The sequence below is a fragment of the Oncorhynchus tshawytscha genome, linkage group LG33, assembly GCF_018296145.1.
Source record: "Oncorhynchus tshawytscha isolate Ot180627B linkage group LG33, Otsh_v2.0, whole genome shotgun sequence".
NCBI lineage: Eukaryota > Metazoa > Chordata > Actinopteri > Salmoniformes > Salmonidae > Oncorhynchus > Oncorhynchus tshawytscha.
The window spans coordinates 34748180-34771994 of NC_056461.1; the positions used below are offsets into that span (position 1 = coordinate 34748180).

Consider the following 23815-nt stretch of genomic DNA (forward strand, 5'->3'; position numbering starts at 1 on the left):
CTTACCCTCGCCTTATGCCCTTGGGGGAATCCCCGTTTTTAGTTGGCTTTGCGAGTGTACAATTATGTTCACTCTGGGGCCTGAAACTCCCCATTAATTCAAATCGCTTTTGTACATCCGCTAAGACATACAAGTATAAGTAAAAACGAATGCAAATAAGTTAGAAATTGTACTACTAATGCACGACCGCACAAACACCTCTCTTAAAAGTGAATATGTTTTTGTTTGGTTATCATTTGGAAATTGTAGAAAAAAAACATTTTCCTTCTTCAGCTAGTTCCAGCTAGGCAGACTAACGTTAGTTAACTAATTAATTTTAGTATAATTATATATTCATATAAGTAGACATGCACTCATTATTGACTGAAGCGCATATAAAGCACCCACAAGCTACCTGTGGCGGAAAACAAAATCATGGCGGGATGAACGAGTGACGAATTTCCAACCAAAGGTGGTCCATTTGAAAAACATTCCTTCCTCCCTCGCCCCTTGCCCTGCAAGTGTATACTCGTCAGACGTCATGTTACGTCATCAGAAGTGTCCACTTAATTTGAGGGCAGAGGGAATAGGGTGTGTCTTTAAGTGTTTGGACAGTAACCATATAGACTTGAAGTCCAGCCTCTGACCAGGTGGTCGTTATGGGATGGTCATGTGACCTTGTTAGAAGTGTTAGGCGACCAACTACTGGCGGGATGGTCCAACGTGGGGAGGAATTTGGGATTTTGATTGGTTTCCAGTCCATGGTATCCAAAACGCCTCCGTCTGTAATCTCGGTTAACCCAGAAGTAAAATATTGAATAATTTGGTAAACTACACGCATAATCTGCCCACGGGAGACTACTCCGTCTGTAATCATTCTTATATTGATGGCTCGTATATTTCCATCCTTATCTCAACTGTAGTAGTGAAAGGAGTTCCGCAGTGACTGTGGGAGCTGCCATATCAGTTGTCCAGATGGGGGCGCACGGGATCTGAGTAAAGCGCATTGTGCGCACAGACAGACGCGGGGAGGAGAGGACTTTATGAGGGGTTGCACCACAACTTGCTGTAGTCGATTCTGAACTTTCGGATCTGATCGTGCTTGAGGACCCAGTCGCAGTTTTTATTTTCTCCTCAATTTCAACACGCGTGGATCCAAGTCAACTTAATATGAAAAAATGTCGATAAATGAAGTGTACGTTTTCCGACCGTTCAAGTTGATTGCTTTACTTTGTATATTTCTGGCATTGTGTCTGGACATCGTAGCGTTATTGAGTCCCGCCTGGGTAACGGCAGAGCGTTTTTCTTTGTCGCTATGGGAATCATGCACTGAAACAGAGGCTGGCTGGAGATGCCTTTCCACCCTCACATCTGGTAAGAAGCGATTCACGTTTTTTTCCCTAAAATGATTCTGTATCTTGATGTAAATCACGCCTTTCAAGTGGTGTTCTGTCCAAATGAAAAGGGGTCCCCATAATTAGTTATAATCCTTTGACTCCCAAAATAATGGGGAAGTAGGCCTTTATTGGCATAGCATGACTTGGGACTATACGGAACCCAAACATTGTGATATTGGCCTTTTAAAACATTATATTATTTCCCATCATCTGTTGTAACACACGTTATAGAACCTGGCTATAACGCCTGCCTTCATGCTGTGGCATGGAAACTGGGGTCGTCTGGTGCAGTTTATTTATTTAACCTTTTATTTGACAAGGAAAAGCCCACTGAGACCCAGAGTCTCTTTTTCAGTTGTTTCTCTTTATCAAAGTTCTAGCATAGGCTATACAATGTTTAGTCTACACACATTAACAGACTGGCCCAGATGGATAGAAGAACAATGGGTGACTCAACCTGATTATAGTGAGAGAAATGTCTGGAATTTACGGTGAATTTCTATGTACATCATGGGATGAAGAGATAAAACAATGGACCATTGTTAATGTACTGTAATCGCTCCCAGTCCGGCTCCACATATGCGTGTCTACTGTAGCATTTGCGTTCCAGGCCAGTGGTAATATTTTGCTCTCTGCCCTGTCAGTCAGAGCGCGCCAATATAGCGGAGATTCGCCACCTATGTGAGTAATTCTCGAGATACAAGTAGCTGTTTAGGCCTATCGGTTCTCTTTTCGTGTCCTCGCGGTTTTTTGATCGTGCAATTTGAAGTTTTCTTTCTCAGCTGAGAGTTGTCCCTATGACGTGATGTGCCATCTGGGAGCTCCACTGGCCTTTGTAAGCTTTGTGAATGCAGGTGGGTGTGTTCCACCTATTGTTGCGTTCCACTGGTGTAGGCCACTCTGTTTTTGTGAATGTCTCTCTCGCCCTCACTCTCTTTGAATGGGGGAAGGGGATTGAGTGTCCTTGGTTATGGACTGAAAGCATTATCATAGATAGATTTCACAGTTTGTTTTAAGGAGATGGAGTTCTCACACATTCCTACAGGGTTCAAGACACATATTTACGGGAGACAAATATATTTCCTTTGGCCATAAAAATATGTTTGATGAGAATGTATTCTATCTATTTATGGCAACAACATGTTATCATATTGCACTACTGAAAACTATTGTTGGTCTCTTTCAATATCCCATGCTCCTTCCAAACAAGAGCATCTTCCTTCTCCCCTACTGCTTCTCAGTATCTCAGTAGCTGTTTTGGCTGAACCTCCAAGCAGAGTAGAATGTGCTGTTTATTTTACCTGCAGGGAGAGCATTAGGGATGACACTACTGCCACTGCAGCCAGCTTTATGACTCGAGCACAGCACAGAGCAGAGAGGCTGGCAGGCAGTGGAGACTGAGACAGACACCAGATGGGGGCTGTGCTCAGGCGAGACAGGTTAACCCTGGCTGTCTCCTCTGATAGGATCCTTTCTCTCAGATCTGTGCCCAGCCAGCGACACCCTCCCTCTCCCAACCCAGCTTGATGGTCCGTCTCTGTCAGAGAAACACCTGTCATTCTCCTGCCAGAGCCTCCTGCTATCCCCACCTCAGAGGTTTGTCTGGACAGACCGTGTCGTCAGTGGAATGGTCTCTGTATTGTTCCTCTGGTCCATCCTGGTGTTGTGGTTGGTTCAGCTCATTTGAGTAGGGGTGAAATGAGGAACCATCATCATCCATCCCCAGTGGGTCTGTGGAGGCCTCTCATCTCACACAGCTTGATGAGGTGGAGCAGAGGGGGCATTATGAGCTGCTGTGATGGATCTCCTCCCCTCTGTTGTTGTGGTGGAATGTGGAGAGTGGGGGGTGAATGTGAGGTGGGCCCTGAGAGATAAGCTTGTCCCTGGGCAGTGAGAGAGAACACCTGCCTGCCTGGCGGAGCTCATTAGGACAAGGGCATCAGGGCTGTGGGGTTAACATTACAGGAGACAAAAGAGTAAATGGCCTGGGGGGGCAGATAGGGACATGTCAGAGGACAGACGGAGCCCATTAGCTGCCTCGAGTGGAGCTTCTCTCTGTTCTCTGAGATGAGCCAGCCAACCGAGACGCAACAGACCTGAGAGAGAACTGAACAGTCAGCTGGATTTTGGAGCACTGTACCTCAGCACTTTCTGCACAGCCAGAACCTGGACAGAAGAGAGGCAGTGGCAGATGGGATGGAGGATATGTGAGAACCTTTGTGGCACATAGTCAAGTGAGCATGTTTGAAGTAGCTGTATGAGTTAAGCTCCCTGTTCACTGTCTGCTAACACTGAAGAGGGAGAGCTGTGTGTGGGGAATTTTAATATATTTTCTTGACCACAAACACACGTGTTTTGCATTGTAACGAGCAGCAGGTTATTTGTTTCCTGCTTGTCTGTCATCACTGATCTGAGTTAATGGGGGATCCATTCAACTCCACCATAGTGTGATTTCAGTGTGTGACTAGAGTAGCGTACCCTGTGAGTCTGTAACATGTCTCCTCCTCCTGCAGACTGGCAGATCGCCACTCTGGTGCTGCTGCTGGCCGGTGCTGCGGTGACTCTGGTGACCTTCCTGGTGGCCCTCATCTCCCTGTGCCGGGGGACACGCATACGGCACTACCGCATGGTGGCTGTGTTCCTGTTCACTGCAGGTACATCCATCATGCTCCAACATAACACCATACATGGACATACTGTACAACACTACAATAATCCACAACACCATCACTTACATCTCTAATGTTTCTCCTATATTCATTTAGGAGCAGTGGCCAACCACTGTTACATTCTTGCCACCATTGCAAAAAATATGATGTTCATTTTTAATATATATACAGTACCAGTCAAAAGTTTGGACACACCTACTTATTCCAGGGTTTTTCTTTCTTTTTACTATTTTCTACATTGTAGAATAATACTGAAGAGATTAAAACTATGCCATAACACATATGGCATCATGTAGTAACCAAAAAAGTGTTAAACAAATCAAAATATATTTCATATTTGAGATTCTTCAAAGTAGCCACGCTTTGCCTTAATGACAGCTTTACACACTCTTGGCATTATCTCAACCAGCTTCATGAGGTAGTCACCTGGAATGCATTTCAATTAACAGGTGTGCCTTGTTAACAGTTAATTTGTGGAATTTCTTTCCTTCTTAATGTGTTTGAGCCAATCAGTTGTGTTGTGACAAGGTAGGGGTGGTATACAGAAGATAGTCCTAGTTGGTAAAAGACCAAGTCCATATTATGGCAAGAACAGCTCAAATAATCAAAGAGAAACGACAGTCCATCATTACTTTAAGACATGAAGGTCAGTCAATGCGGAATATTTCTAAGAATTTTGAAAGTTTCTTCAAGTGCAGAGTCTCAAAAACCATGAAGCTCTATGATGAAACTGGCTCTCACTTCTCTGCTAAACAATTCAACAAATGGCCACCCAGACTATTTACATTGACCCCCCTCCCACACACACACAAACATTTTTACACTGCTGCTACTCAACGTTTATTATCTGTGACAAATAGGATTTGATTTGATTTATTTGAGTGCATAGAGATAACATGTATTTTCCCCTGTTCCCAAAAGGGTCATTCTAAATCGAAACAAATGTTACATATTTGTAAAGACGAGAGAATAGTCTGATGGGTGAAAATATGATCACTTGATGAGAGGACACACAGCATGTGCAGCCTGAGGCAAGGAACAGAGAGCAAGCCTTTTTTTTTTGTGACTTTCTCAAATCATCAATAGCCCATAGTCCCATCATGCAGCCCATATACATTTTGATTTGTAAGACATTCTAAGGTTTGTATCACTCACAACTAAAGTTGCCAAATAACTCACAATCAAGCATATAGGACCTGTTTCAAATGATCACTTTTACGCTCCACATATCCACTTCATATTTGCACTCGCTCCGGAATGGGAAAAATATCACTTCTATTTCTTTCAGTTCAGTTAAATTCTATTCTTTTTACTATAAAATCATATAATATAAAATAATGGCATGGGACATAAACATATCTTGTCGGGTAAATGAACAAGCCTACAGCCTATGGCATGGAGCATAGCCAGGTCTATGGCAAGGCGTATTGAAGCTGTTCTGGCAGCTCACGGTGACCCAACACCCTATTAAGACGCTCTATGTTGGTGTTTCCTTTATTTTGGCAGTTACCTTTATTTTCCCTTCACACCACAGTTGGTCTACATAGACACATAATGAGCATTTGAGAAAATGGTCAAGTTATTTGCACAAAGCTAAATAGACACTGACTGAGACTGAATGTGAGGGTGAGGTAGTGATGTGTTAAAAGTACCAGTCTGTCTGTTTAATTGATTAGCACACAGCTCAGACACTCATACGTACCCCACAAGACATGCCACCAGAGGTCTTTGAAAAGTCTCCAAGTCCAGAACAGTGGCTAGGAAATGCACAGTACTATATAGAGCCAGGATGGAACTCCCTTCCACCTCAGGTAACTCAAGCCAGGAGTAAAATCTGATTAGAAAAAGCGATAAAACAACACCTCTCCGCACAACGGGGACTCACACACACTCTCTAAAACATGCACTCTACACACACCCACACACTATTCTTAGTAATGTAGTATTGTAATACTGTAATGGAGAAATATACATTTATATAATGCACAGTGTTTTGTTTGATGTAATGTTTTATCTCTGTTTGGACCTCAGGACAGGAAGAGTAGCTGCTGCCTTGGCAACAGCTAACGTGGATCGTAATAAAATACTAACGTGTGGAGAAGGAGAGGGTGGGGGGGATAAGAGGGGAGTTGGGTTTGAGCTAACTTTTTCTGTGGTGAGGGAGCTGTTGTGAGACCCAGAAAGCAGGCTGCTGTGTGCCAAGAAAAGCAGCCACAGAATTTGCACAGTTACCAATGAAGAGAGGAATGTATTCCCTCCCCATAGCTCTCTCTCTCTTTCTGCTTTGTCTGCTCTCTCTCTCTATATATATATATTTCTTTCTGCTTTGTCTGCTCTCTCTCTCTCTTTCTTTCTGCTTTGTCTGCTCTCTCTCTATATATATATATTTCTTTCTGCTTTGTCTGCTCTCTCTCTCTCTTTCTTTCTGCTTTGTCTGCTCTCTCTCTCTCTCTCTCGTTCTTTCTGCTTTTTCTTCTCTCTCTCTCTCTCTCTCTCTCTCTCTCTCTCTCTCTCTCTTTCTTTCTGCTTTTTTTCTGCTCTCTCTCTCTCTCTCTCTCTCTCTCTCTCTTTCAGCTTTGTCTGCTCTCTCTCTCTCTTTCTGCTTTGTCTGCTCTCTCTCTTTCTGCTTTCTGCTCTCTCTCTTTCTGCTCTCTCTCTCTCTTTCTGCTTTGTCTGCTCTCTCTCTCTTTCTGCTTTGTCTGCTCTCTCTCTCTCTTTCTGCTTTGTCTGCTCTCTCTCTCTTCTGCTTTGTCTGCTCTCTCTCTCTTCTGCTTTGTCTGCTCTCTCTTCTGCTTTGTCTGCTCTCTCTCTCTTCTGCTTTGTCTGCTCTCTCTCTTTCTGCTTTGTCTGCTCTCTCTCTCTTTCTGCTTTGTCTGCTCTCTCTTTCTGCTTTGTCTGCTCTCTCTCTTTCTTCTTTGTCTGCTCTCTCTTCTGCTTTGTCTGCTCTCTCTCTTTCTGCTTTGTCTGCTCTCTCTCTCTTTCTGCTATGTCTGCTCTCTCTCTCTCTTTCTGCTTTGTCTGCTCTCTCTCTCTCTCTTTCTGCTTTGTCTGCTCTCTTTCTCTCTCTTTCTGCTTTGTCTGCTCTCTCTCTCTCTCTCTCTCGGTCTGCTTTGTCTGCTCTCTTTCTCTTTCTGCTTTGTCTGCTCTCTCTCTCTCTTTCTGCTTTGTCTTCTCTCTCTGCTTTGTCTGCTCTCTCGCTCTCTCTCTTTCTGCTTTGTCTGCTCTCTCGCTCTCTCTCTCTTTCTGCTTTGTCTGCTCTCTCGCTCTCTCTCTTTCTGCTTTGTCTGCTCTCTCGCTCTCTCTCTCTTTCTGCTTTGTCTGCTCTCTCGCTCTCTCTCTTTCTGCTTTGTCTGCTCTCTCGCGCTCTCTCTTTCTGCTTTGTCTGCTCTCTCTCTCTCTCTGCTTTGTCTGCTCTCTCTCTGCTTTGTCTGCTCTCTCTCTCTCTCTGCTTTGTCTGCTCTTGCTGCTTTGTCTGCTCTCTCTCTCTCTCTCTCTCTCTCTGTTTTGTCTGTACTCACTCAGTCACTCACTCTTTCTGTCTGCTCTGGTCCTTTTACTTTTCAGGCTCAGTGAAACACAATAAATAGTCCTGGAGCAGTGGTTTTAGGCACTGCATCTCTGTGCTAGAGGCGTCACTACAGACCCTGGTTAAATTCCAGGCTGAATCACAACCGGCTGTGATTGCGAGTCCCATAGGATGGCGTACAATTTGCCTAGCGTCGTCCGGGTTAGGGTTTGGCCGGGGGTAGGCCTTCATTTTAAAGTAAGAATTTGTTCTGAGCTGACTTGCCTAGTTAAATAAAGGTTAAAATATAAGAAAGCAATATTAAAACAGACATTGTTTTTGTTGTTTGTTGTAATAATGAAGAACAAAAGGTCTGTGCGTGTCTGTGTGTTGTATGTGATGTCAGGAATAGAGCGGTGTACAGTGCAGTCAGTACATCTTGTGGTTTGAAAACAACGATGAAGCAGAGACCACAGCCTTACTTGGGTGGTGCTCAGTACAACTGTCCCCAATATAAAACGTGTTTCTAATAACAGACATGCATCATGCTATGCCATTTATGTCGAATGCTAACAAATACCTTTCTCCCACTCCCTGCACTTTCTCTTCTTAGGCCTCAACACATATCTTTTCTAAGTTTTCTGTTTGGGAAGTGTTCTGCAAGTCCATTGGGGGACAGGTGTAAGGATGGATACAGCCAACCATTGGTTCCATCACCCGGTTACTTAAGCTCGCTCTTGGAAAAACCTAAACAGCATGAAAGCCTGCAGTACTGTAGGAACAGTATGTAGTGGGGTAGATATGATGTCTGAGGCTTTCGCTGTTTGTCATTTGCTGAGAAATGTGTAAGAGGCAATGCTTTCAGGCCTGGTGAGGATAAAGGTCTCCTTATGGCAGAAAAGCCCCCAGTCACAGGAGGGAGGCGGAGGGAGGGGGAAGAAGGAGGGGAAGATAGCCCTTAGTCACAGGATGGGGGGCCTCCGTCACGGGGGAGAGGGAGAGAGCCCTCCATCATGGGAGAGATGGGTGGGTGTGGGGGAAAGATACCTCTGTCATGGGAGAGAGGGGGGAGAGGGAGAGAGCCCTCAGTCATGGGAGAGAGGGGTGGAGAGGGAGAGAGTCCTCAGTCATGGGAGAGAGGGGGAGAGGGAGAGAGCCAGCAGTCATGGGAGAGAGGGGTGGAGAGGGAGAGAGTCCTCAGTCATGGGAGAGAGGGGTGGAGAGGAGAGAGCCAGCAGTCATGGGAGAGAGGGGTGGAGAGGAAGAGAGTCCTCAGTCATGGGAGAGGGGGGAGAGGGAGAGAGTCCTCAGTCATGGGAGAGAGGGGTGGAGAGGGAGAGAGTCCTCAGTCATGGGAGAGAGGGGTGGAGAGGGAGAGATTCCTCAGTCACGGGAGAGAGGGGTGGAGAGGAGAGAGTCCTCAGTCATGGGAGAGAGGGGTGGAGAGGGAGAGAGTCCTCAGTCATGGGAGAGGGGTTGGAGAGGGAGAGAGTCCTCAGTCATGGGAGAGAGGGGTGGAGAGGGAGAGAGTCCTCAGTCATGGGAGAGAGGGGTGGAGAGGGAGAGAGTCCTCAGTCATGGGAGAGAGCGGTGGAGAGGGAGAGAGTCCTCAGTCATGGGAGAGAGGGCTGGAGAGGGAGAGAGTCCTCAGTCATGGGAGAGAGGGGTGGAGAGGGAGAGAGTCCTCAGTCATGGGAGAGAGGGAGGGAGAGAGCCAGCAGTCACAGGAGAGAGGGAGAGGGAGAGAGCCCTCAGTCATGGGAGAGAGGGGTGGAGAGGGAGAGAGTCCTCAGTCATGGGAGAGAGGGGTGGAGAGGGAGAGAGTCCTCAGTCATGGGAGAGAGGGGTGGAGAGGGAGAGAGTCCTCAGTCACAGGAGAGAGGGAGGGAGAGAGCCAGCAGTCATGGGAGAGAGGGAGGGAGAGAGCCAGCAGTCACAGGAGAGAGGGAGGGAGAGAGCCAGCAGTCACAGGAGAGAGGGAGGGAGAGAGCCAGCAGTCACAGGAGAGAGGGAGGGAGAGAGCCAGCAGTCACAGGAGAGAGGGAGGGAGAGAGCCAGCAGTCACAGGAGAGAGGGAGGGAGAGAGTCCTCAGTCATGGGAGAGGGAGGGGAAGCGAGGGAGGGGAAGAGAGTGGTACATTTCCCAGCCTTTCCTCTAGTCAGAGAAAGGCTTGGAGTCAATAGTGTTGTGCCTAACTGCTGGCCAGAGGTACAGCCCCAGCCCAGTCGCTTCAGTCTGGCCTCCCTCAACGGAGTCATGTTCCTTGGCTTATGTCTCAGCCTACCCCCCTCTCCATCTCCTCCTCTCCTCCAGGCCCCGCCACCTTGTACAGCAGGAAGGAAATAGGTGGTCTCAGTAAATTACACAATGTCCTTGCTCTGAGTCCAGTACTCACACATATACACACACATATGTATATACACACACACACGTATACACAGATACAAGGAACAGTAGTTAAAATGTGTAGAGGGCCCACAGTGTGGTATTTCTCTCTTTTAACTAGGCGCCCTACTGTTTGACTCTAAAAGTAGGAAGAACACACACATGTGTAAGCAGACATGTACACACACACACACTGACAGCTTCCTGCTCTTAAAAGGATTTATTAAGAATGCGTTGACTCAGAATGTGAGGAATGTGATGAGGGATGAGTTTACACAATGTGACCAAAGGGAGCCAAAGTGAATCATAACTTTGTTGTAGCGCTATTAGATCAAAGTTCAATCGGCCAACACTGGTGACTATTCCACAGGATGTACAGAACAGACACTCACTGAGCCTTATAACAATCTGACAACTGTGTGGCAACTACTGTGTTAAACCTTTCCTGCTCCACAAGTTGCACCGAACAATGTTAACACATGATGTCCATAATGAAAGATCTGTCGCTATAGGGATGTTTCAGATATTTCAGGTTTTCTATTATGACCTCTGCCACTACAGTCTATAGAAAAGTTTGTGGGCATACGCACATCCTTAAAAACATAGGCTAATAAAGAATACTATTAAAGAACAAGAAGGCGGCCTCCCGGGTGGCGCAGTGGTTAAGGGCGCTGTACTGCAGCGCCAGCTGTGCCATCAGAGTCCCTGGGTTCGCGCCCAGGCTCTGTCGTAACCGGCCGCGACTGGGAGGTCTGTGGGGCGACGCACAATTGGCCTAGCGTCGTCCGGGTTAGGGAGGGCTTGGTCGGTAGGGATGTCCTTGTTTCATCGCGCATCAGCGACTCCTGTGGCGGGCCGGGCGCAGTGCGCGCTAACCAAGGTTGCCAGGTGCACGGTGTTACCTCCGACACATTGGTGCGGCTGGCTTCCGGGTTGGATGCACGCTGTGTTAAGAAGCAGTACGGCTGGTTGGGTTGTGTATCGGAGGACGCATGACTTTCAACCTTCGTCTCTCCCGAGCCCATACGATGAGACAAGATAGTAACTACTACAACAATTGGATACCACGGAATTGGGGAGAAAAAGGGGTAAAATAAATAAAAAATGTAAAGAACAAGAAGGCCCGCACACTGTTAAAGCTCCCAATTCACCTCTTTATTGACAACGTTTCCATCCCAAACGGATCTTCGTCAGGTCAAACGTTGTCAATGAAGCAGTGAATTGGGAGCTTTAACAGTGTTGGTTACTCTGCCACTACAAACTCAATACAGTCCAGTGGAACACAACTTGAAACACTGGTGGAACATTTGACTTTTCTCTGGAAGTTCAGGATCATATGACAGTATTATGCCAACATAGAGCTAGTTATAGTACAGGTGTCAGATCTTACACTGAACAAAAATATATTTGTGTTGGTCCCATGTTTCATCAGCTGAAATAAAAGATCACAACATTTTTCCATAGGTACAAAAAGCTTATTTCTCTAAAATGTTGTTCACAAATTTCTTTACATCCCTATTAGTGAGCATTTCTACTTTGCCAAGATAATCCATCCACCTGACAGTTGTGGCATATCAAGAAGCTAATAAAACAGCATGGTCATAAAACACAATGCCACAAGATGTCTCAGGTTTTGAGGGAGTGTGTTATTGGCATGTTGACTGCAGGAATGTCCACCAGAGCTGTTGCCAGAGAATTGAATGTTAATTTCTCTACCATAAACTGCCTCCAACGTCTTTTTAGAGAATGTGGCAGTACGTCCAACTGGCCTCACAACCGCTGACAACATGTAACCATGCCAACCCAGGACCTCCACATCTGGCTTCTTCACCTGCGGGATCGTCTGAGACCAGCCACCCGGACAGCTGATGAAACTGTGGGGCTGCACAACCAAAGAGTTTCTGCACAAACTGTCAGAAACCGTCTCAGGGAAGCTCATCTGAGTGCTCGTCGTCCTCATCTGGGTCTTGACCTGACTGCAGTTCTGCGGCATAACCGACTTCAGTGGGAAAATGCTCACCTTCAATGGCCACTGGCACGCTGTAGAAGCGTGATCTTCACAGATTAATCCTGGTTTCAGCTATACCGGTCCGATGGCAGACAGTGTGTGTAGCGTTGTGTGGGCGAGCAGTTTGCTGTTGTCAGTGTTGTGAACAGAGTGCCCCATGGTGGAGGTGGGGTTATGGTATGGGCAGGCATAAGCTACTGACAATGATCACAATTGCATTTTATTGAGGGCCCTTTGAATGCACAGAGATAACGTGACGAGATCCTGAGGCCCATTGTTGTGCCATTCATATGCCGCCATCACCTCATGTTTCAGCATGATAATGCACGGCCCCATGTCACAAGGATCTGTACACAATTCCTGGAAACAAAAAATGTCCCAGGTCTTCCCTGGCCTGCATACTCACCAGACATGTCACCCATTGAGCATGTTTGGGATGCTCTGGGTTGACGTGTACGACAGCGTGTTCCAGTTCCTGCCAATATCCAGAAACTTCGCACTGCCGTTGAAGAGGAGTGGGACAACATTCAACAGGCCACAATCAACAGCCTGATCAACTCTATGTGAAGGAGATGTGTCATGCTGCATGAGGCAAGTGGTGGTCACACCAGATACTGACTGGTTTTCTGATCCACACCCCTACCTTTTTTATAAAGATATCTGTGACCAACAGATGCATATCTATATTCCCAGTCATGTGAAATCCATAGATTAGGGCCTAATGAATTTATTTCAATTGACTGATTTCGTTATATGAGCTGTAACATATTTGTTGCATTTATATTTTTGTTCATTGTAATTAGATTTTTAATTTTATTTTTGCTGATAGTTTTAAAGGTGAGCGTATTGCACTCTTCATGTAGCCTCATTTGTCCACGTAATAGCATAACCTCCGATCGAGCAACATTATGGACTATAGGATTATTTTGCTACGACAATACTGGTCAAATTAAGATCCAGTATCTGTAGGCCTTTACCTAAACACTTCAATACAGCGTGTAAAATACTGGACCAGAATTGTTTAATACAATGGCCTGTATTCATAAAGCGTCTGAGAGTAGGAGTTCTGATCTAGGATCAGGTGCCTGCTGTCCATATAAACCTATTAATTTTGACCTGAAAGGCAAAACTGATCCTAGATCTGCACTCGTCTGAGTTGCTTCGTGAATACGGGCCAATGAGCCTATATTTAGGCTGTGGTCAATAAAGCCCAAGAATGTTATGCCACAACCATAGAGTATAACATATGGTAGAGTACTGCTCAGAGTCAACTGAAGGGGGATGCATTAGAACGTTACAAGAGAACTAGAGATTGGATACAGGATGTTGTTTGTTTACTGTGTGGTGAAGTATGGGCCAGTGGAGAGGGAGGGAGAGATTCCTCAGTCACGGGAGAGAGGGGTGGAGAGGGAGAGAGTCCTCAGTCATGGGAGAGAGGGGTGGAGAGGGAGAGAGTCCTCAGTCATGGGAGAGAGGGTTGGAGAGGGAGAGAGTCCTCAGTCATGGGAGAGAGGGGTGGAGAGGGAGAGAGTCCTCAGTCATGGGAGAGAGGGGTGGAGAGGGAGAGAGTCCTCAGTCATGGGAGAGAGCGGTGGAGAGGGAGAGAGTCCTCAGTCATGGGAGAGAGGGCTGGAGAGGGAGAGAGTCCTCAGTCATGGGAGAGAGGGGTGGAGAGGGAGAGAGTCCTCAGTCATGGGGAGAGGGAGGGGAGAGAGCCAGCAGTCACAGGAGAGAGGGGAGAGGGAGAGAGCCCTCAGTCATGGGAGAGAGGGGTGGAGAGGGAGAGAGTCCTCAGTCATGGGAGAGAGGGGTGGAGAGGGAGAGAGTCCTCAGTCATGGGAGAGAGGGGTGGAGAGGAGAGAGTCCTCAGTCACAGGAGAGAGGGAGGGAGAGAGCCAGCAGTCATGGGAGAGAGGGAGGGAGAGAGCCAGCAGTCACAGGAGAGAGGGAGGGAGAGAGCCAGCAGTCACAGGAGAGAGGGAGGGAGAGAGCCAGCAGTCACAGGAGAGAGGGAGGGAGAGAGCCAGCAGTCACAGGAGAGAGGGAGGGAGAGAGCCAGCAGTCACAGGAGAGAGGGAGGGAGAGAGTCCTCAGTCATGGGAGAGGGAGGGGAAGCGAGGGAGGGGAAGAGAGTGGTACATTTCCCAGCCTTTCCTCTAGTCAGAGAAAGGCTTGGAGTCAATAGTGTTGTGCCTAACTGCTGGCCAGAGGTACAGCCCCAGCCCAGTCGCTTCAGTCTGGCCTCCCTCAACGGAGTCATGTTCCTTGGCTTATGTCTCAGCCTACCCCCCTCTCCATCTCCTCCTCTCCTCCAGGCCCCGCCACCTTGTACAGCAGGAAGGAAATAGGTGGTCTCAGTAAATTACACAATGTCCTTGCTCTGAGTCCAGTACTCACACATATACACACACATATGTGTATACACACACACACGTATACACACATACAAGGAACAGTAGTTAAAATGTGTAGAGGGCCCACAGTGTGGTATTTCTCTCTTTTAACTAGGCGCCCTACTGTTTGACTCTAAAAGTAGGAAGAACACACACATGTGTAAGCAGACATGTACACACACACACACTGACAGCTTCCTGCTCTTAAAAGGATTTATTAAGAATGCGTTGACTCAGAATGTGAGGAATGTGATGAGGGATGAGTTTACACAATGTGACCAAAGGGAGCCAAAGTGAATCATAACTTTGTTGTAGCGCTATTAGATCAAAGTTCAATCGGCCAACACTGGTGACTATTCCACAGGATGTACAGAACAGACACTCACTGAGCCTTATAACAATCTGACAACTGTGTGGCAACTACTGTGTTAAACCTTTCCTGCTCCACAAGTTGCACCGAACAATGTTAACACATGATGTCCATAATGAAAGATCTGTCGCTATGGGGATGTTTCAGATATTTCAGGTTTTCTATTATGACCTCTGCCACTACAGTCTATAGAAAAGTTTGTGGGCATACGCACATCCTTAAAAACATAGGCTAATAAAGAATACTATTAAAGAACAAGAAGGCGGCCTCCCGGGTGGCGCAGTGGTTAAGGGCGCTGTACTGCAGCGCCAGCTGTGCCATCAGAGTCCCTGGGTTCGCGCCCAGGCTCTGTCGTAACCGGCCGCGACTGGGAGGTCTGTGGGGCGACGCACAATTGGCCTAGCGTCGTCCGGGTTAGGGAGGGCTTGGTCGGTAGGGATGTCCTTGTTTCATCGCGCATCAGCGACTCCTGTGGCGGGCCGGGCGCAGTGCGCGCTAACCAAGGTTGCCAGGTGCACGGTGTTACCTCCGACACATTGGTGCGGCTGGCTTCCGGGTTGGATGCACGCTGTGTTAAGAAGCAGTACGGCTGGTTGGGTTGTGTATCGGAGGACGCATGACTTTCAACCTTCGTCTCTCCCGAGCCCATACGATGAGACAAGATAGTAACTACTACAACAATTGGATACCACGGAATTGGGGAGAAAAAGGGGTCAAATAAATAAAAAAATGTAAAGAACAAGAAGGCCCGCACACTGTTAAAGCTCCCAATTCACCTCTTTATTGACAACGTTTCCATCCCAAACGGATCTTCGTCAGGTCAAACGTTGTCAATGAAGCAGTGAATTGGGAGCTTTAACAGTGTTGGTTACTCTGCCACTACAAACTCAATACAGTCCAGTGGAACACAACTTGAAACACTGGTGGAACATTTGACTTTTCTCTGGAAGTTCAGGATCATATGACAGTATTATGCCAACATAGAGCTAGTTATAGTACAGGTGTCAGATCTTACACTGAACAAAAATATATTTGTGTTGGTCCCATGTTTCATCAGCTGAAATAAAAGATCACAACATTTTTCCATAGGTACAAAAAGCTTATTTCTCTAAAATGTTGTTCACAAATTTCTTTACATCCCTATTAGTGAGCATTTCTACTTTGCCAAGATAATCCATCCACCTGACAGTTGTGGCATATCAAGAAGCTAATAAAACAGCATGGTCATAAAACACAATGCCACAAGATGTCTCAGGTTTTGAGGGAGTGTGTTATTGGCATGTTGACTGCAGGAATGTCCACCAGAGCTGTTGCCAGAGAATTGAATGTTAATTTCTCTACCATAAACTGCCTCCAACGTCTTTTTAGAGAATGTGGCAGTACGTCCAACTGGCCTCACAACCGCTGACAACATGTAACCATGCCAACCCAGGACCTCCACATCTGGCTTCTTCACCTGCGGGATCGTCTGAGACCAGCCACCCGGACAGCTGATGAAACTGTGGGGCTGCACAACCAAAGAGTTTCTGCACAAACTGTCAGAAACCGTCTCAGGGAAGCTCATCTGAGTGCTCGTCGTCCTCATCTGGGTCTTGACCTGACTGCAGTTCTGCGGCATAACCGACTTCAGTGGGAAAATGCTCACCTTCAATGGCCACTGGCACGCTGTAGAAGCGTGATCTTCACAGATTAATCCTGGTTTCAGCTATACCGGTCCGATGGCAGACAGTGTGTGTAGCGTTGTGTGGGCGAGCAGTTTGCTGTTGTCAGTGTTGTGAACAGAGTGCCCCATGGTGGAGGTGGGGTTATGGTATGGGCAGGCATAAGCTACTGACAATGATCACAATTGCATTTTATTGAGGGCCCTTTGAATGCACAGAGATAACGTGACGAGATCCTGAGGCCCATTGTTGTGCCATTCATATGCCGCCATCACCTCATGTTTCAGCATGATAATGCACGGCCCCATGTCACAAGGATCTGTACACAATTCCTGGAAACAAAAAATGTCCCAGGTCTTCCCTGGCCTGCATACTCACCAGACATGTCATCCATTGAGCATGTTTGGGATGCTCTGGGTTGACGTGTACGACAGCGTGTTCCAGTTCCTGCCAATATCCAGCAACTTCGCACTGCCGTTGAAGAGGAGTGGGACAACATTCAACAGGCCACAATCAACAGCCTGATCAACTCTATGTGAAGGAGATGTGTCATGCTGCATGAGGCAAGTGGTGGTCACACCAGATACTGACTGGTTTTCTGATCCACACCCCTACCTTTTTTATAAAGATATCTGTGACCAACAGATGCATATCTATATTCCCAGTCATGTGAAATCCATAGATTAGGGCCTAATGAATTTATTTCAATTGACTGATTTCGTTATATGAGCTGTAACATATTTGTTGCATTTATATTTTTGTTCATTGTAATTAGATTTTTATTTTATTTTTGCTGATAGTTTTAAAGGTGAGCGTATTGCACTCTTCATGTAGCCTCATTTGTCCACGTAATAGCATAACCTCCGATCGAGCAACATTATGGACTATAGGATTATTTTGCTACGACAATACTGGTCAAATTAAGATCCAGTATCTGTAGGCCTTTACCTAAACACTTCAATACAGCGTGTAAAATACTGGACCAGAATTGTTTAATACAATGGCCTGTATTCATAAAGCGTCTGAGAGTAGGAGTTCTGATCTAGGATCAGGTGCCTGCTGTCCATATAAACCTATTAATTTTGACCTGAAAGGCAAAACTGATCCTAGATCTGCACTCGTCTGAGTTGCTTCGTGAATACGGGATAATGAGCCTATATTTAGCCTGTGGTCAATAAAGCCCAAGAATGTTATGCCACAACCATAGAGTATAACATATGGTAGAGTACTGCTCAGAGTCAACTGAAGGGGGATGCATTAGAACGTTACAAGAGAACTAGAGATTGGATACAGGATGTTGTTTGTTTACTGTGTGGTGAAGTATGGGCCAGTGTGTTGTCCTGCAGTAATGAGTCTGGTGGGTGTGTTGTGCCTGGTAGGGCGGTGGTGTGTGTTTCATGATTATCCACTCATGGTGTGATTGTGATAACGTACAGAAACCTCACAATCTAGTGCTGACCGTATTACCTCCCCAGAGAATTCTCTTCGTTATAGTTACAGCTGTGTATATTCCCCCTCAAACCGATACCATGACGACCCTCATGAAACTACAGTGGACTTTGTGCAAACTGGAAACCACATATTCTGAGGCCGCATTTTATTGTAGCTGGGGATTTTAACAAAGCGAACTTGAAGAAAACGCTACCGAAGTTCTATCAACACATTGACTTTAGTACTCACGCTGGGAAAACACTCAACCACTGCTATTCTCTCTTCACATATGCCTACAAGCCCCTCCCCTGCCCTCCCTTCGGGCAAATTAGATCACAACTCCATTTTGCTCCTCCCTTCCTATAGGCAGAAACTCAAACAGGAAGTACCCGTGCTAAGGTCTATTCAATGGTCATCTGACCAATTGGAATCCATGCTTCAAGATTGTTTTGATCACGTGGACTGGGATATGTTCCAGGTAGCCTCTGAGAATAACATTGACGTATACATGGACATGGTGACTGAGTTAATCAGAAAGTGTATAGAGGATGTTGTTCCCACTGTGACTATTAAAACCTACCCAAACCATACACCGTGGATAGATGGCAGCATTTGCGCTAAACTGAAAGCGCAAACCATCGTATTTAACCAATGCAAGGTGACTGGGAATATGGTTGAATACTTACAGTGTAGTTATTCCCTCCGCAAGGCAATCACACAGTGCCATCGACGCGGCCCACTCCCAAGGACTGTTGGCTCTTGTTCTCCGTGGCCGACGTGAGTAAGACATTTTATGCGTGTTAACCCTCACAAGGCTGCCGGCCCAGGCGGCATCCCTAGCCGCGTCCTCAGGGCATGCCCTGACCAGTTGGCTGGAGTGTTTACGGACATACTCAATTTCTTCCAATCCCGGTCTGCTGTCCCCACTTGCTTCAAGATGTCCACAATTGTTCCTGTACCCAAGAAAGCAAAGGTAACTGAACTAAATGACAATCACCCCGTAGCACTCACTTCTGTCATCATGAAGTGCTTTGACAGGCTAGTTAAAAATCATATCACCTCTACCTTACCTGACGCCCGAGACCCACTTCAATTTGCTTACCGCCCCAATAGATCCACATACAATGCAATCACCATTGCACTGGACACTGCCCTATCCAATTTGGACAAGAGGAATACTTATGTAAGAATGCTGAGCCTTCAACACCATAGTACCCTCCAAGCTCATCATCAAGCTCGGGGCCCTGGGTCTGAACTCCGCCCTGTGCAACCTCAGGAGGCTGAAGACATTTGTCTTGGCCCCTAAGAACCTCACAAACTTTTACAGATGCACAATTGAGAGCATCCTGTCGGGCTGTATCACCACATGGTACGGCAACTGCACCTCTCCAACTCATCAAGTCATGACATTTCAGACAACACAACCATAGTAGGCCTGATTACCAACAATGGCAAGACAGCCTACAGGGAGGAGGTGAGGGCTCTGGTGGAGTGGTGCCAGGAAAATAACCTCTCACTCAACGTCAACAAAATTAAGGGGCTGATCGTGGACTTTAGGAAACAGCAAAGGGAGCAGACCCTTCTCCACATCAATGGGACCGCAGTGGAGAAAGTGGAAAGCTTCAAGTTCCTCGGCGTACACATCGCTGACAAACTGAAATGGTCCACCCACACAGACAGTGTGGAGGCTGAAGAAATTTGGCTTGGCCCCTAAGAACCTCAAACCTTTACAGATGCACAATTGAGAGCATCCTGTCGTGCTGTATCACCACCTGGTACGGCAACTGCACCGCCCACAACCGCAGGGCTCTCCAGAGGGTGTTTCGGTCTGCCCAACGCATCACTGTTGGCACACTGCATCACTGTTGGCACACTGCTTGCCCTCCAGGACACCTACAGCACCTGATGTCACAGGAAGACCAAAGAGATAATCAAGGACATCGACCACCTGAGCCACTGCCTGTTCACCCCGCTATCATCCAGAAGGCGAGGTCAGTACAGGTGCATCAAAGCTGGGACCGAGATACTGAAAAACAGCTTCTATCTCAAGGCCATCAGACTGTTAAATAACCATCACTAGCCGGCTACCACCCGGCTATGCAACCCTGCACCTTAAAGGCTGCTGTCCTATATACATAGACATGGAATCACTGGGCACTTTAATAATGTTTACATCCTGCTTTACTCATTTCATATGTATATACTGTATTCTATTGTACTGAATTTTAGTCAATGCCACTCCGACATATATTTCTTAATTCCATTATTTTACATTTAGATTTGTGTGTATTGTTGTGAGTTGTTAGACATTACTGCACTGTTGGAGCTAGAAACACAAGCATTTCGCTACACCCTCAATAACATCTGCTAATTATGTGTATGTGACCAATAAAATTGGATTTGATTTGATTAGTTGACTACAGGCTACAGTAATGAGCCCGGTGGGTGTGTTGTGCCTGGTAGTTGACTGCAGGCTACAGTAATGAGTCCGGTGGGTGTGTTGTGCCTGGTAGTTGACTGCAGGCTACAGTAATGAGTCCGGTGGGTGTGTTGTGCCTGGTAGTTGACTGCAGGCTACAGTAATGAGTCCGGTGGGTGTGTTGTGCCTGGTAGTTGACTGCAGGCTACAGAAATTAGCTCGGTGGGTGTGTTGTGCCTGGTCGTTGACTGCAGGCTACAGTAATAAGCAGCTGTTGGGCCTCTGAGGGTAGGAGCAGACAGAGTGTGAAAGGACCCGTGGAGGAGGAACAGGGTTTATAGAGTGTAGTGGACGCTGAGGGGAGGGTTAATGGACCCCCTGGGTAATGGCTGGGTTGGGTTGGGATATCTATCTACCACCTTTTTCCTGGCCCTGGATGTTGTCCCCTGTCTGACTCGCACACAGCTCCAGTTTCCCATCAGCAGCCTTGGCATCAATGGTTCTCTACCTGCACACAGGTAGCCATTCATTCATACAACAAAGAGCCTTGTCAGGCAAGCAGAAGTGATGATGGATGTCTGGTGATGTTCCCTTTCACCATCTCACATAGCATACAGAGATAGTAGACATACGTACAGAGATAGTAGACATACGTACAGAGATAGTAGACATACGTACAGAGATAGTAGACATACGTACAGAGATAGTAGACATAGCGTACAGAGATAGTAGACATAGCATACAGAGATAGTAGACATAGCATACAGAGATAGTAGACATAGCATACAGAGATAGTAGACATAGCATACAGAGATAGTAGACATACGTACAGAGATAGTAGACATACGTACAGAGATAGTAGACATAGCATACAGAGATAGTAGACATAGCATACAGAGATAGTAGACATACGTACAGAGATAGTAGACATACGTACAGAGATAGTAAACATAGCATACAGAGATAGTAGACATAGCATACAGAGATAGTAGACATACGTACAGAGATAGTAGACATACGTACAGAGATAGTAGACATAGCATACAGAGATAGTAGACATACGTACATTGTCTAATTGCTAAACTGTAAAATGTTAACTCACAGAAAGATGTAAATATGATATCTATTTTTTCCCCCTTTCTTTCAGTGGTCCTTCAGGCCTGTGCACTGGTCCTCTACCCAATCAAGTTTATTGATGGAACTGTCCTCCAGACCTACCATGAGTTCAACTGGGGCTACGGACTGGGCTGGGGAGGCACCATCTTCATGCTAGGGGGAGGCATCCTCTTCTGCCTCCGGACGGACATGTACGAGGACGCTATGTACTGAGTCCTCTCTCTCCTACTCTCTATATTTCTCTCTTGTTCTTTCTGTCACACACAAACAAATATTGACATTCACTCTCTTGTGCGACAACACACCCACACAAACACATCCTTCCTCTGCCCACGTAGACAAGCTTCGACACCTACATACAGTACATCTCTGTTATTTATAGACAGTGTGTGAGGCCTCCTGGCTCTGGCTGATTAGCAGGAGAGATGAAGTCCGAGGAGCAGTTGTGTGGAGAGAATGTCTGCCTGTCCCCAGTGGGGTGCCAGAGACCCTCACCACGGTCAGACAGACAGACAGCCATGATGTTAAATCACAGAAATGGTTTTGGACAGACGGCGCATCCCATGAATCTCCATTCGTAGAGCAACAAGGAAGTAGATTCTCTGAGCTCTACCTTCTGGGCTGAGGTGTTTATATAAGGGATTGTTACAGTATATGGGCCATCCCACCAATTTGGTGCCTTTTGAAAAAAATTACTTTTGATTTCACATTATAACATTCTGTCATAAAGAGCAAATGTTCAACTTAATAAAAGTTTTCCCATCTCAAAATAAATAAAAAAGACAATAGAAAGTGCCTATTACATGCCGAATAAAGTAACAGAGTTGACAATTTCATCTTAAATCAGCCATGAATCCTGTTTTGACTTGGGGAATGGAAGCTTGTTGTTTGCAACAGGGAGTGGCAATTGAATGCAAGCTTCACCAAAAATGTTTCATTGTTTGAACATTTCTAGTATGTCTATCTATGGGTAACAGGGTGGACGTGTTGTGCTCGACCCCCTCACTTTCCACGACAGACACCAGAAAATGTCCAATAGGAGTAGAGCCAGCTCACCTGCTTTTACACTATGATTTGACTATGAAATGTTTCTTAAAAAAAAAAAAAAACGTAGGCATAGTTTCACCATATTAAAACGAGAGTTAAGATAATGTAACAGGGATGACCTTAAAATGAGGGGCAGAGGTAAATGATTCACTAATCACATTAAATCAATGATTTTGTCAAAGCAATTTCATAACTAGGGCTTTACAATGACGGTGAAAACTTACAGAATTGTAGGGTTAAGTGGGGTAAAATATTACAAGTCACAGAGGTGCATAGAGGGACATGTCAAAATACAGAATTGTAGGGTTAAGTGGGGTAAAATATTACAAGTCACAGAGGTGCATAGAGGGACATGTCAAAATACACAATTGTAGGGTTAAGTGGGGTAAAATATTACAAGTCACAGAGGTGCATAGAGGGACATGTCAAAATACACAATTTGGGCTCTTTAGCAAGTCTTTATTCATATCGAAAAATGTGATTTATAGAATTCTCCATGTGGTCTATATTCATTTAATATAAAAGTATTTTAAAATGTATTATTGGGGCACCATGTTTACTTAAAATAGCAAATGGATGCAAAAGGCACTCTTTTAGTGGGACGACCCATATATTCCTTTTTTTCTTTAGTCTATTTTTTTGTGATGATGACAAATAATATTGTTAATGTATTTATGGTATCATTTATCTTGCTATCTATTCTCCCACAGGAAGATATATATTTTATGTATTGCTGTTTAAAAATTGCGGTTTCTGAACACTGAGAACTTAAAATGGGTGAATCCCAAAACATGCCTGGTTTTCTAACTCCTCCTGACATTTGTAGTGTAAAATAAACAGTACTGATATATATGCAATAATGACCAAACGCTTCTCATTTGTTTTAAATTATTACAGTCTTAAGCGTCTTAAGCGTTTGCTATAGATTATGTCAAATGCTTTGCAAATCGAATTGGTGGTCTGAACATTTGCACAACTATGAAGAGTGAAAGTCATGTGAACATGCATAACATAGTCTTTGAACAGTGTAGTTCCAGTCATAACTCTGGCCCAGAAATACCCTGTGAAAACTATGGCAGGAGTGTACCACTGAGGAGAAAGTTAAAAGGCAGGGAGCCACTTGCAAACTCTTACATGGCTGCACCATTCTATCATAACCCAGGACACAAGGGCCTCGCAGGCCAGAACGAAACATCCGCAGCAGGGCAATTATAGTTGTCATTACCAATGTGACTGCTTGTGGTAAAATGGGAAATGGGCATGAGGCTCCTGGGAAATGGGCATGAGGCTCCTGGGCTGGAACGTAATGAGGTTCAGAGCTATTGGCTGGCAGGATATTGATGATCTCTCAGGGCTTCACACAGACATAGTGTGAATAGTGGCTCCTGTCCACTAGATAAATAGTGGGGCCAAACAACAGCGGCAAAATAGTTC

At 45.9% G+C, this 23815-nt stretch overlaps 1 protein-coding gene across 1 annotated transcript; it reads left to right on the top strand.

Moving 5' to 3' along the window:
- Positions 1-989: 989 nt before the first annotated feature.
- On the top strand, positions 990-23244 carry LOC112231278 (transmembrane protein 47). Its single transcript, XM_024397945.2, has 3 exons — positions 990-1353; positions 3890-4030; positions 21366-23244. Exons 1-3 carry the CDS (start codon positions 1158-1160, stop codon positions 21545-21547), a joined length of 519 nt encoding a protein of 172 aa, XP_024253713.1. The 5' UTR covers positions 990-1157; the 3' UTR covers positions 21548-23244.
- The last annotated feature ends 571 nt before the right edge of the window (positions 23245-23815 follow it).

Bases quoted from the DNA above. Each gene is read 5' to 3' on its own strand.
- LOC112231278 (XM_024397945.2), top strand. From the start codon at position 1,158: ATGTCGATAAATGAAGTGTACGTTTTCCGACCGTTCAAGTTGATTGCT. The intron at 1,354-3,889 runs GTAAGAAGCGAT...CTCCTCCTGCAG, and splicing joins CCTTTCCACCCTCACATCTG to ACTGGCAGATCGCCACTCTG. The intron at 4,031-21,365 runs GTACATCCATCA...CCTTTCTTTCAG, and splicing joins TGTGTTCCTGTTCACTGCAG to TGGTCCTTCAGGCCTGTGCA.